Genomic DNA, 12,133 nt, shown 5'->3' on the forward strand with positions numbered 1-12,133 from the left:
TGCTCACTGTGCCTAAACTATTTGTGCAAAAAAATATGGTTTATGTTGAACATCTGCTTTTCTTCGAGGAGTCTAGAATTTTGGTACATGCTAGGTACAAAGTGACTGTGTGACCAGCCCCCAGTAAAAATCTTGGGCACTGAGGCTCCAATGACTTCTTCTGGTAGACAACATTTTACACATTTTGTCACAATTTAGTGCTGGAGGAATTAAGTACATTCTATGTGACTCCATAGGTAGGAGACTCTGGGAAGCTTGTGCCCAGTTTCCTCTGGACTTCACCCCATAAGCCTTTTCCCTTTGCTGATTTTGCTTTGTATCCTTTTGCTTAATAAATCACATCCCTGAGTATGACTATAAGCTGAGTCTTGTTAGTCCTCTTAGTGAAGCACTGAACCTGGGAGTGGTCTTGAGGACCTGAAACACAGATTCATTCAGATTTTCTATTTCTTCCTGAGTCAGTTTCAGTAGTTTGGGTCTTTATAGGAATATGTCCATTTCATCTAGGTTATATAATTTGTTGGCATACAATTGTTTACAATATTGCCTTATAATCCTTTTAATTTCTGTATGGTTGCTAGTGATGCCCTCTCTTTTATTTCTGATGTTAGTAACTTGGACATTCTCTGTTTTTAACTTGATCAGTCAAGCTAAAAGTTTGCCAATTTTGTTATCTTTTCAAAGAACCAACTTTTGGTTCCATGATTTCCCCTATTATTTTTTTACTCTATATTTCACTTCTTTCTACTCTAGTTTGTTTCACTCCCTCCCTTCTGCTTGCTTTAGGTTTGGTTTGGTCTTCTTTTTCTAGTTTCTTAAGGTGGAGGGTTATGTTATTGATTTGAAATCTTTCTTCTTTTTTAATAGAGGAGTTTTCAGCTATAAATTTCCTTCCAAGCACTGCTTTAGCTCTATTTCATAAATTTTGGTATGTTTTTTTATTTTCATTCATCTCGAATTATTTTCTAATTTCTCTTGTGATTTATTCTTTGATCCACTGATTAGTTAGGAATATGTTAATTTTCATATTATTTGTGAATTTCCCAAATTTATTTTCATTATTGTTTTCTAATTTTATTCCACTACAGTTGGAGAAGATACTTTGGATGATTTCAATCTTTAAAAATTTATTGTAGCTTGTTTTATGGCCTATTATATGACCTATCCTGGAGAATGTTCCATATTCACTTGAGAAGAATGTATAATCTGCTGTTTTAGGGTTTCAAATCTCTTTTACCATCTTCCCTTGGTCTCCTTTGTGGGAGCCAGGGTGAGAGTAGCAGAGTAGTGGACATTGCAGCTTCTTTTTCTTCCCTCCTTGGTCCTGCCTTCGAGAGTAAGAGAATAAGTCAAAATTGCCAAATTAACCTGATTTCTTCCTGATGCCCTTCCAGTTTCCAAAAACCCCCAAGTATGCATAGCTTTTCCATTACTAGCTGTAATTTCTCTTCCTGGATGCATTATGACAATGAAATATGTCTCTTCCCGCAAGCAAAGGGAAATGAGTGCTCTTGCTCTTCCCTCCTCTCAGTGGCTGCCTCTGAAACACTTCCATTCAGGAGTTGGTCAATGCTTCTTTAATCACTGAATTTGGTCCCAGGACATCATATTGATGGCAGACCAAGGGGATGCTGGTTTAGTGAGATTAGAGCTTTTACCTGCTATAATAAATTCCCATCTGCCCTTCTGGTAAGGTCTACACCAGTGCCGTTAAAATTGTCCTTTCTACTCACGTCTCCTCATTTACCTGGAAGTGAGTACCCACATCCTCTTCCTTCCCTTTGCTATCTGTAAAGGATCCATTTAGCTGCAACTAACAGAAAACAACCCAGCTCTCACTTGAGTAATTAAGAGTTTATTTTTCTCATGTAACAAGAAGTGTTAGGGGACAGACAACTCCAGGGCTGATGCGGTTGATCAAGGACACCATCAAGGACCCAGGCACTTTCCATTTTTCCACTGCAGCATCTATATCAGGTGTACTTCATCCTTATGCCTGTTGCTTCATGGTCACAAGATGGCTGCTGCACCTTAAGCCCAAGTCCTGTCCTAGGGAGAAAGAAGGGGTAGGGTGCAGAAGCAAAAAGCCTGCCAGAAAATTACGAAGCTTTTCCGGAAGCTCCACCCAGCAACTTCCACGTATGTCTCATTATTTAAATCTAGGTCACATATCACCCCAGACCAATCACTGAAATGCTAAAAAATGGCTAGAGAGAAGGGAGAAGAATGGGGGGGTGGGAGAACAGTGGCCAGTCAACCAACAGTGGCTGCCATACCTTCCTTCACAGCTTTCGTAATTAGAAGTTAGGGCAGGGGTGGGGGAGGATGACTTTAGTCCAGCTTAGCTTGGAGTATGGCATGTCATTCAACTCTGCCCCATCCACATTAGTTCTTAACAGAATCAGTCCCCGCCTCCTAAAATCTAAGCTCCCTGGCACCTTCTGTAGCAAAGTCCCTAACCACAACATAAATACAGATACCTTTTCACCTGCCTTCTGGTAAATTCAGCATCCAACTCATGCTCTTTTCTTTAGAATTAGCAAAAGCATATTCTAAGATACTTAGCAGTCATCTATAGTCATTAAGCATTGTCTGATTTGAGGACCCCAAAGGCAGTCTTCTGGGACATCCCCATGCCACTGCCTTTGCTCAGCCTCAGAAACTTGCTATGGCAATTAACCATTTCCATCACAGGTACAATTGCCTGTACCAACTAGTCAACCCATGACTTGAGTGACATGTTCAAGCTTGGGTCCTGGACTTCAAGTCTCTGGTGCCATTAACCACTGTCCAGGAAGAGGTTAGAAATTCAGAGTCCAAAAGAGGGGCCTTAAAGCTTATCTTCCCTACTTTCACTTTCTCAGAATACTCCTGGGAATTGCAGATAAATCAATATTTTTATCAAACTCTAAAAAGGGTGCATTTGCCTCTCATCCTTCCAGAACCTTCTGCCAACCTCCTTGTAAATCAGTCCAGAAGTTTTAAAGCATTCTGTAAAATCCTTTCAACTCAGTCTCTTCCCAGTCCTCTGATAGTCCTCACATTAAGAGTTACTTTTGAGAGACCTTACTCATTTCTGCATCTCATTTCTCCAACACAATCTTAGCTATTGTCTCAAAATCAATAGACCCAAATTCTGGGGATCAAGAACTTTTCTGTGTGCAACAAAGTTTCTTCGTAATCCCACAATGTAGCAGGTGTGAATTTGTTCTATCACACTGAGGTGCAAGAAATGTCACACTGCCATAGTTTTGGCAACCCCCCCCCCCCCCATGACTTGCCACAGTGGCAAGATATTCTGTTCTCCGTGGAGTCTTGGAATGGTGACCAACCCCCTTGGTTTGCCGAGGACAGAGGGGTTTTCTAGGATGGAAGACTCTCCATGCTAAAAATGGGCAAACCGGAACAGTTAGTCATCTTAAGTCTTAGAGACATTAGTTTACAAGCCTTCCCTTTATTATACTATACTGTAAGCTATATACTTCCTTCACATGTACTATATTATAAGCTCTAAGAGGACAGAGAACATGTCTAATGAATTTCTATATATCCATGCCTAGTGCTTGGGACATAATGAGTACTCAATAAATTCTTAATAAACAAACTAATTCACAAACAAATGCATGAACCAGTGTAAAAGCAGAAGATTAAAATAACAATAATAATCCAAACCTGAGCAACATCAGACGTTACTTGAGCCAACTGAAATGGAGCGCCCTGCAATTCCTACTTACCCCTTCGAGTCTTAAAGAGGTCATGTCCTCAGAGCAGGGGCAAATCCCGCCCCCGCCCCCCGACACACACACACACACACCATGATTTCTATATCATCTGTGTCCACCTTGATGGATTTGAGAAGCATCAGGTAGACTTTCCATCACATTTTGGATCTATTCTTCAGGAAGACAGCACATCTCCAGATATAAGCAAAGTGTTAAGAAAGCATGAACTTCTGAAGTTACCCTACCACCTGCCCGGCCTACCAGACCTCCTCAAGAGTTCTGGGCTGCACAAATGATTACACTGCTTTAAAGTCTCCAGAACCTGCCCCCCACCTCCAACCAGTACTTTCCCTCTGGGGTATAACTCTAATGCTAGCAAGTTTTTTCTGCTTCACTGTATCACATTCCACTTGTCTTCCAGAAGACACTGATATTCCTCTATCCCTTTAACATCTTGTTTTTCTCCTTTTTTCCTTTCCTCTTATATTATTCCTTCCAAGTTTTCATAAAAGTTACAGTGGGTAGAGCTAGTGTGCTTTCCTTCATCTCATTTAGCAAGGAGACTGTTATGTTTGTACCAGGTATAACTGCTGATCACCTCAAGCAAGAGGACACAATTTACAGATGATTGTAACAGTTCTGACTCCATATTTCCTGGAGTTTTGTGGTTTTCCTTGAAAAACTACCACAGAAAATTGCCTCATTTCCATGCCTGGTTTACAAGTGTGCACCTAGAAAATCTGCTCATGTCTGCTTGTCTCTTCTGCTGATCCATGTGCTAACCTCTGTAATCTCCACAGCACACAGCAAAGTGTCTCCTCTGTTCTGCAGTACTCTTCACTCCAAGAGTCACTGCCCCCAGAATTCTGACCCTTCTTTTTGCCCTGTGACAGGCTGAGTTGATGTCAAGGGCCCTGTCCCTCGCCCACTGCCTTGTTGTACAAAGCTTTCCTCTCCCTCATCGCTCCTCCTCCTCTCCCTTGGCCCGAGACCTTGACCACCTTCCTCATAAGCCCCCTCTCTGGGCATCCCAAGGATGTTCCACAGTCAGTCCACTCTAACCCCAGTCGTGCAATACAACCAGATTTTATCACCCTGAAAATAAGACCTGAATTTTCACAACACCCCACACAAGTCTCTGTTTTTAGGAATTATAATTCTTAGAACTCTACATTTACCATTTTCTAAGAGGTAAACACCTACTCCAGGTTAAGGGGCATCCCTTAACTTGCGTCTGCATTGTTAATCCTTTCGTGCACATCCTGACCAGGGAGGAAGAGCAGTACCTTGGGGCACTGGTGAGTCAGGTAGGAAGTCCCTCCCTCCCAGGGCCAGGGTAAAATGCTCAGCCCTCCCTGACCGCCCCCCCCCCCCCCCCCCCCCCCCCCCCCGCCCAGGAACTCAGAGAAGCCTCGATTGGGATTGATCTTCAAAACATGCAAAGACAGAAGACGAAGCAGCATTTATGTATGTCCTTGTTTCAGAAAAGAGAATGGCTGCTGTTGGCTAAAGGGGAGCCCCTGAGCGGAGGACACAGCATGAGAGAGCCCGCCAGCACATTCTATGTGATCCTGCCATCACGCTCCCCAACCCTGCTGGTGAAGGCAGTGGCCACACGGGAACTGATGCTGCCCAGCCCCTTCCCCCTGCTGCCTGAGGACCTGCCTGATGACAGCCTGAAGATTGTGGAGGCAAGTGGAGCCCAGATCTCAAGCAAGAGACAGAGGGGAGAGAAGAGAATGGAGTTCATGGAGTTTGGGGAAAGAGATGAGGGAGACGAGTGACCCTGTGAGGGAAAGGACAGGCGAGTGGAGGGAGAAGTGGGTTCCACAGGTGTGGTAAGAGGGGCAGAGGAGAAAGCAAGGGTAGGAACTGAGGCTGGGCAGAAGGAAGGAAGCACCAGCGTGATGGTGTGCTCTCTTTCTCTGCATTGTGTGTCATGTGCCTGTACCTGTGTTTATGTGCATCTCTTTGTTGAGGAGAAGAGGAAAAGGCAGCCAATGTAGGCTCCCAGGATAGGAAGGGCTTCAAAATGAGACTCCAATGCAAAGGAGGGAACAGCTCTGCAGGCCACTTTCTCCTCCTCCTCCTCTTCTCCTCCTTGGATCTGGATTCGGTATTTCCTCTGCCAGCCCCCGCAGGCTGAGGGCAGGAGGGGGCTCTGGGTGGGGAGAACTGGAACCACATCACTGCTGGATCGCCGGCCTACGTGCAGAGAGGACAGAGCCTGGGATTGTGCTCTCGGCTTGGCGGCTGTGGGGATGCAGAGAGAGGTGGGCACGAGTGGCTGTGGCTCGATCAGCGTCTCACTTTGGAGCCAATGGTTCCTGGCACAGGATGTTGTGGCCGGAAAACCTGACTGCTCAGGAATGCTGTGCTCGCGTGTCCTCCGGTTATGCTCACCTCACAGGCTGAAGAACTCAGTGTACTGGCCTTGCAGACCAGGAGCACCCCCAGGCCTCCAACACACCCTCCCTACAGCTGCGCACACTGGTTCCCTTGTAACCCTCACAGGAATCCGGCCCCTCTCAGAATCCCATGACACACTTCTCAGGGCCAGCGTGTTTGGTGCCCCTAACCACTCAGGGTCGCTCCTATTTCTTGTACTCTTGCCTGACACTTACCTCACAAGAACTCAGACCTGGGGGCCAGAACGCCCAGTGGGACACACATCTATTTCACAGCCTCCAGTGAAGCCCTGGGTCCTCATACCTCCTCCAGCCTCTCACACCCAAAGGTCTCTGCCTGACGTCTCGTGTTCTGTGACCTCAAGTTCCCTGGGTAAAGCTCCCCGTCTCTTCCTCAGAGCACACTGGACAGCCTGGAGCTGGAGCCCACCTACAACCCCTTGCAGGTTTGGAGCCACCTGTACTCACACCTGAGCAGCGCCTCTGTCAAGCCTCAGGGCCGGCTCCACCCAAGCTGGGAGAGCCGGGCCCTGAGAAAGGTACAGCTCCTCTCCTTACTTCCCTCCCTCCCCTTTATGCCCAGAATCCAAGAGAGCCCTCCTCCCCATCTCCCCTGGTGGAGGGGGTAACTGGGCTAACAGAGGAGAGAGAGAAAGAGTGGCCCTTTGCCCTAGACAAAGGAAATGACAACCCCTCCCCAGTAGGGGGGCTTTTCTGCTCAGGCATTTACATAGAATAATATTTCGGTATCTTAACTGTAGTGTTTATGGTAACTCCCTAGTCATTTAACAACCATTGTCCTACTAAGCAAACCTGCTACACTGGAACTACAACCACAGCCCTCAATTGACAGAAAAGGCTGAAGGGAAGGTGGGAAAAGAAATGCCCGAGGGGAGGGGAATTAGCATGTACTGAGAAGTCATTTGCCAGGCTTTGTGACAAGTACTTTCACATATATTTTTCTCATTTAATCCTCACAGCATCCCTGCAAGGTAAGTGTTATGCTCATTTTACAGAGGAGGAAAAGGAGGCTGACCAAGGTTAGCAGCTTGGAGACAGGGCTCTAGTGACAAGAGCTGAAGAGAGAAGAGTAATTGAGGGTGTAGAGTTATTTTTGCAAAATCCATAATCTATATATCTGGGCTTCCTTTTGCCCTTATTAATCTTTTCCTAGTTTCCCAGGAACAGAGCCTTTAGAAAACTCCTGCTTTGCCTTAGCTGAAATTACAAAAGAAAGGCGTTTCCAAACTACAGTCAGTCTAGAGGTGGCAGCAGTAACCAATGTGTGGGAGCAGAGCCCACCATGAGTTTGCTGATGGGCAAGCTAACAGAGGAGGGACACTCAGCCAGGAGACAGGGGCTGTGGAGGCTAGAACCCAGGGGACTCGACTGCCCTGGGCCTTGAGGCAGGCACTCCAGAGTTGGGACACCTGAAGGAGTTAGGACAGGGGCCCAGCAAGGAACAGGACAGGAGAGCAGGACTCTGGTCTTCAGAGAAGGCTCTGCTTGCTTTCTTTGCAGGCTGGGCAGTTGCAAATGAACCGAGTTCGAGCCACAGTGGCCCCCCTGACTATGACTCCAGCCCCTGGCAAAGCCCACAAGATGCTAGCAGCCAGCAAAGCTTCCTCAGAAGCCTTCTTCCAGCTTTCCATGGAGGAGGAAGCAGAGGAGGAGGAGTATCTCTCAGGGCCCTAAGTCACCAGAGCCAGAGCCAGCTGCCCTACTCCACCAAGCTGAGGCTCACACAATGGCTTTCTGTGGTCAGACTCACTTCCCATCCACCTGAGCCTCTGTGAGCTCTGGGTGACTGGGAAACAGAGCCTTCCCCTGCTCTGTGCTCAGTGCCCCACCACCCCACTCCTCAGGCCCAGAGACACTCCCAAACCTCTTCCTTCCCCAAGCAGGGACTCTCATTTTCTTTTGCATCAATTGATACTGTTAATACAGATGAAGATTAAACACCAAGTAAGCCTCCACCATTGTTAGGAGCATTCCTACGCCCAAATTTCTCCTGGTAGCTCTGTGTAGGCAGGTGGATGAGGTCAGGTCACCTTCAGGAAACCGGGCCTCAGGAGACAAGGATAGGTTTTCAGAGCTCATGAAAAGCAAGTAGGATTGAAATCCAAGCCTCATTCCAAAGCCTGTGCCCCTCCTACTACACCACCACATTGTAGCCTCCAAATTGACAAGTGGTTAGTGCTTGGTACCTACATGCAAAATGCGTGTGTTTGTGTGTGTCTCTGTGTTGAGGGGGTGACATATGGCTGAGAAGAGAGAGAGGATGGTGTGAAAAAGACCGATTCCCTTCCTATTCTCCCCACGCTGCTTACCTGCCCAGCCTCTCCATCTACAGAATAACTATTACCATTTATAAAATGCTTATTCTGTGCTTCAGATTGCACTAAGTACTTGGGAAATTTAACTCCTTTCATACAAACAGTCCTGTGAGGTGGAGTCTGTTATTAAGCTTTGCTGTTTTACAGAGGGGCAGCGGGGGAAACTGAGGGCTGCAGAGGTTATACAACTTGCCCAGGGTCACTAAGCCAGGTCAAGCCCAGGTGGGCCTGACTGGACCACCCAGGCTCTGAACCACCACACTGCTTGGCTCCCCTCCCGGGGGCCCTTTCCTCCTTTCTTGGCCCCCAACACATTCCTGGCTCTCCTCCTGATCCCCTCCACACCCACTCAGCACACCCTGCCACTCTGTCCTCTCTGTGGCTGTTCACACACATAGACCTCTTAAACCCAAACTGACTTTAATGAGAATAAAACTTAAAAAAAATATATATCTCTGGCAAAGAACAATGCAGGGGTGAGGATCCAGGCACAGGCCAGCATCTCCCTATAGCCTCCATACAGGTCTCTCAAACTGCAGCTACTCTGACCAAGTACCGCTTTCCACAGACCTGGTCCAGCAGCTGTCCAATCCCTTGGCAGGGATGACTTAGGGGTGCTGGCCTCCCCAGGTCCCATCCCTCAGCCCCTGCCATCTGTCCCACTTTCAGGACTTCTTGGGAGTGATCATCCTTCCCTGATCCTTTTGATCCCCTGGTCTTACACATGCCCCTCCAGCCCTCTGGTTCCCACTGTCCTAACAGGTTTCTTTGATCCCCAGTGCCACCTCCCCATGGTCCTCCTATCAGGAACCCCAGCCTTGCCCTACTTCTCACGTGGAGCCCTCTGGCTTGACCCCAGTCCTGTCAGTGCCTGCTCTAGAGAGCCCACAGTCCCAGCTCCCTGAGGCCCCGCTCTTCTGGACCTGGCTGTACAGGGCAGCATCTGAGCTGTGGCCCTTGCTTCTACTGCCAGTTGCTGCTCCAGGTTCAGGGAAGGCCAGGCCCTGGGGCTTGGGAGCTGGGAGGGGCTTTGTGCTCCGAGGTGGTGGCACAGCATAGTCATCGGTGGCAGGGTTGTAGGGGAGCTCGTAACCCTCCTCCTTCACCCGGGCCTGGCACCACCACGCATCCTTGGGCTCTTGAGGCAGATCATAAAGGCTCCGGACAGCAGCTGGAGCCAGGCCCTCAGGTTCATCATAGATGGGGTCTTCTTTGCAGTCCGTCAGCTTGGCCTTCAGCAACTGTTGGTGCACATGCTCATACAAGTCCCAGTAGAGAGGTTTCTTTAACTGTGCCCCCTCCCCAGCTGGAGCAGGGGTGCTGTCCAGGGGGTCTGAGTATAGAGAATCCTGGGAAGGGCCTGGAGGAATGCGAAGGGAGTCTAAGGGTTCGGCATACAGGGCTGGAGGGCTGACCAGGAGCTCCTGGGTCGGGGAGGCCAACTTCCCCTCTGCCACTTCTCCTTCGTGGGAATCAGCTCTGAGAACATCCTGCCCCTGACCGGCCTTTCCCTGGGCCTTCTGCTGGTGGATGGCAGTCTCAACTGCCTGAAAGATGTCGTTTCCCTGTGCTGTCTGGAAGGTGAAGGTTCCAGGGCCAGAGGGGCAGCGGCGGCCAGCCTCAAAAGAGAACATGACCTGAAGAGGGTGTGGAGGGAAACACATTACTAGGAGCCATGAGAGGAGGTGAGTCACAGGGCCAAACTAACTACCCAGGGGATCTACAAAGAAAAGACTACCTGGGGAGGTGGGTGTGGTCCTGAGCTAGGCAAAGAAGGGTTATCCAGAGGACAGAGCTTCCCACCTTCCTGTCCTGCCCCACCTCACCCACAGCTGCCCAAACCCAGGAAGCCAGCCCTCCCTGACAGCCCCCGCACCTTGTCCCTGCCATAGCGACGCAAGAGAGTGTAAGGCCAGCAAAGGAGTGGCTCTAGTATTTGACTCTGGGCCCCCACGGTCAGCAGCGTGAGCCTCTCAGCCTCCACCCTCAGCACATAGGAGCCATGCAGGCCACAGCGCTCAGCGGCTTCGGTCCTCTGCACGGTTACCCAGAACTGGGATCCTGGAAGGAATACACAGTTAGACGGGCACCTGGCCAGGACTAGGGGCTGGGGCGGATTGTCCAAGCACTCACTTGGAAGCCAGCTCTCAGAAGCTTCCTACTTCCTCATGGGTCCCTGGGCCCTCTAATCACCCCGTTCCCAAGGGCACCCTTCCTTTCCACCCCATCCCTGCCCGGGCTTCTCAGGCGTCTACCTTCCCAGGTGGGGCTATACAGGGAGTTCTCCAGCATCTCCAGGGCAGAAAGCTTGGGTGGGTTCTCGGCGGGCGCCTGAGCCCAGCTGCCTTTCTGGGGTAAAGAGAAAGAAAGTATTGAAGACCCTGTAATTCCCTCAGTGCGGCTCCCAGGGCCTGAGCTAACCCAGTTCCTCTGCGGCTGTAACTCTGCCCACCCCCGCATCGCCTAGCTGGAGCCCCTCGCCGCAGCCCTGGCCCCCTCACCGGAAAGGCGTTGCGGCACAGCGTCTGCACCCAGGCGGCGCTGGACGGCGCGTCGGCCGCCAGCAGGTGGGAGCGCTGCGCGGTGTCCAGGCGGAAGGCTGTGGCGCCAGGCTCTGGGGGGCTTTCCACCGCCACGGGCGCCACGCTCACACACTCCGCCAGACGGATCACCTTGCAGTCCAGGCGGCGCGAGCCCCCTCGGCCCCCTCCAGAGCTCGACCCCTTGTGGTCGAAGAACTCGAGCCGCGCCACGCCGTGGGGGCTGGCCGGGTACAGCACGGCCCAGGTCTTCCTCCACCTCTGCGGAGAGAGAGCGAGAGACGCTGGGCAGGGGGCGGGCGCGCAGCGGCAGCCCGGGCCCCGACGGGGAAGAGAGACCGGCGCAGGCCGACTTCGGCTCGGAGACTTCCCGACGGGAGGCGTAGTCGACCGGGCCGAGGAAGCCGCTCGTCTCCCCAGGACTAGAGAGGGCGTACCCTGAGCCCGGCGGACGCTTCCCCCCGCGGTGCGGAGCAACCTCGCGGGAGCGTCACCGGGCTCTCAGGCGCCGCGCTCCAACCCGCGGCCCGCCTCCTCCCTCTTTCTGGGGTCTGTCGCCCCCCAGCCCCCCATCTCTGATGGGGTTCGGCAACGCTTGCCCCCAACTACCTTGGTACCGAAACGCTGACTCTGCAGAAAGAGCGTTCCTTCCATGACGGCCCCGTCCATGGCCCGCGGCGGTTCTTTTCGCACTTCCTGGCCCCGGGGTTGCGGGCGGGGCGGGGTGGGGCGGGCCCACTGGAGGCGTTCCCGCCCCTCGCCCGGCCCCTGCGGTCCTTGAAGGATTAGGAAGAAGAGCAAGAAGGAAGGGGATGGGGTCCACGTCCAGGCCCCTACCCACAGCTCTGGGACGCGCACAAGTGGCTCCAAGAGAAACCTTGCGGTTTTGGCCAGAGGGCTCTGGTGCCTGGGCTTGGGGGCTGCGTGCGATGTCACATGTTCAATATGACATCAGAGTGCAGGCCATGACATCACCTCGAACATGCCGGCAGGCACCCTGGGGTACTGAAGGGGCCACGTGGGCCCTCATGGCCTCGGTTCCCCTGACCGGACCCGCCCCCAGCCTGGCCGGAGTTGGGCTGTTTATACTCCGCAGACCCGGGGCCGTGGGGGAAGGGCTAGGGGCT

General features: G+C 51.1%; 2 protein-coding genes and 1 long non-coding RNA gene across 4 annotated transcripts in view; 2 read left to right on the plus strand and 1 right to left on the minus strand.

Annotated features, from left to right (window-relative positions):
* Positions 1 to 8,104, plus strand: part of M1AP (meiosis 1 associated protein) — an 87,787-nt gene extending 79,683 nt beyond the window's left edge. Inside the window, exons 8-10 of the mRNA XM_023618831.2 lie at positions 5,207 to 5,413; positions 6,529 to 6,669; positions 7,652 to 8,104. Coding sequence (XP_023474599.2) covers positions 5,207 to 5,413; positions 6,529 to 6,669; positions 7,652 to 7,825 — 522 coding nt within the window. The 3' untranslated portion in view covers positions 7,826 to 8,104. The remainder of the gene's footprint in view (positions 1 to 5,206; positions 5,414 to 6,528; positions 6,670 to 7,651) is intronic.
* DOK1 (docking protein 1) lies at positions 1,840 to 11,795 on the minus strand. 2 transcript variants are annotated; one of them, XM_023618834.2, is made up of 5 exons: positions 11,616 to 11,795; positions 10,968 to 11,267; positions 10,722 to 10,815; positions 10,343 to 10,527; positions 1,840 to 10,103 (listed from the first exon to the last, which is right to left on the minus strand). In XM_023618834.2, the coding sequence occupies exons 1-5, from the start codon at positions 11,673 to 11,675 to the stop codon at positions 9,297 to 9,299; spliced, it is 1,446 nt and encodes a 481-aa protein (XP_023474602.1). In that variant the 5' UTR covers positions 11,676 to 11,795; the 3' UTR covers positions 1,840 to 9,296. The 2 variants fall into 2 exon arrangements, with proteins under 2 accessions (XP_023474602.1, XP_070091354.1); XM_070235253.1 differs by lacking the exons at positions 10,722 to 10,815; positions 11,616 to 11,795 and having other exon boundaries at positions 8,870 to 10,103; positions 10,968 to 11,261.
* On the plus strand, positions 10,036 to 11,634 carry LOC138917656 (uncharacterized). The gene is made up of 2 exons (XR_011425964.1): positions 10,036 to 10,151; positions 10,863 to 11,634. It is a non-coding gene; the product is annotated as an uncharacterized lncRNA (long non-coding RNA).
* Positions 11,796 to 12,133: the final 338 nt, after the last annotated feature.

This window comes from Equus caballus, chromosome 15 (genome assembly GCF_041296265.1).
Source record: "Equus caballus isolate H_3958 breed thoroughbred chromosome 15, TB-T2T, whole genome shotgun sequence".
Taxonomy (NCBI): domain Eukaryota; kingdom Metazoa; phylum Chordata; class Mammalia; order Perissodactyla; family Equidae; genus Equus; species Equus caballus.

What these genes read in the sequence shown, in the direction of transcription:
- DOK1 (XM_023618834.2), bottom strand. Translation starts at nt 11,675, where the DNA reads ATGGACGGGGCCGTCATGGAAGGAACGCTCTTTCTGCAGAGTCAGCGT. An exon ending in GTCAGCGTTTCGGTACCAAG is followed by an intron (nt 11,268 to 11,615) that starts GTAGTTGGGGGC and finishes CTCTCTCCGCAG; the next exon opens with AGGTGGAGGAAGACCTGGGC. An exon ending in TGTGCCGCAACGCCTTTCCG is followed by an intron (nt 10,816 to 10,967) that starts GTGAGGGGGCCA and finishes TCTTTACCCCAG; the next exon opens with AAAGGCAGCTGGGCTCAGGC.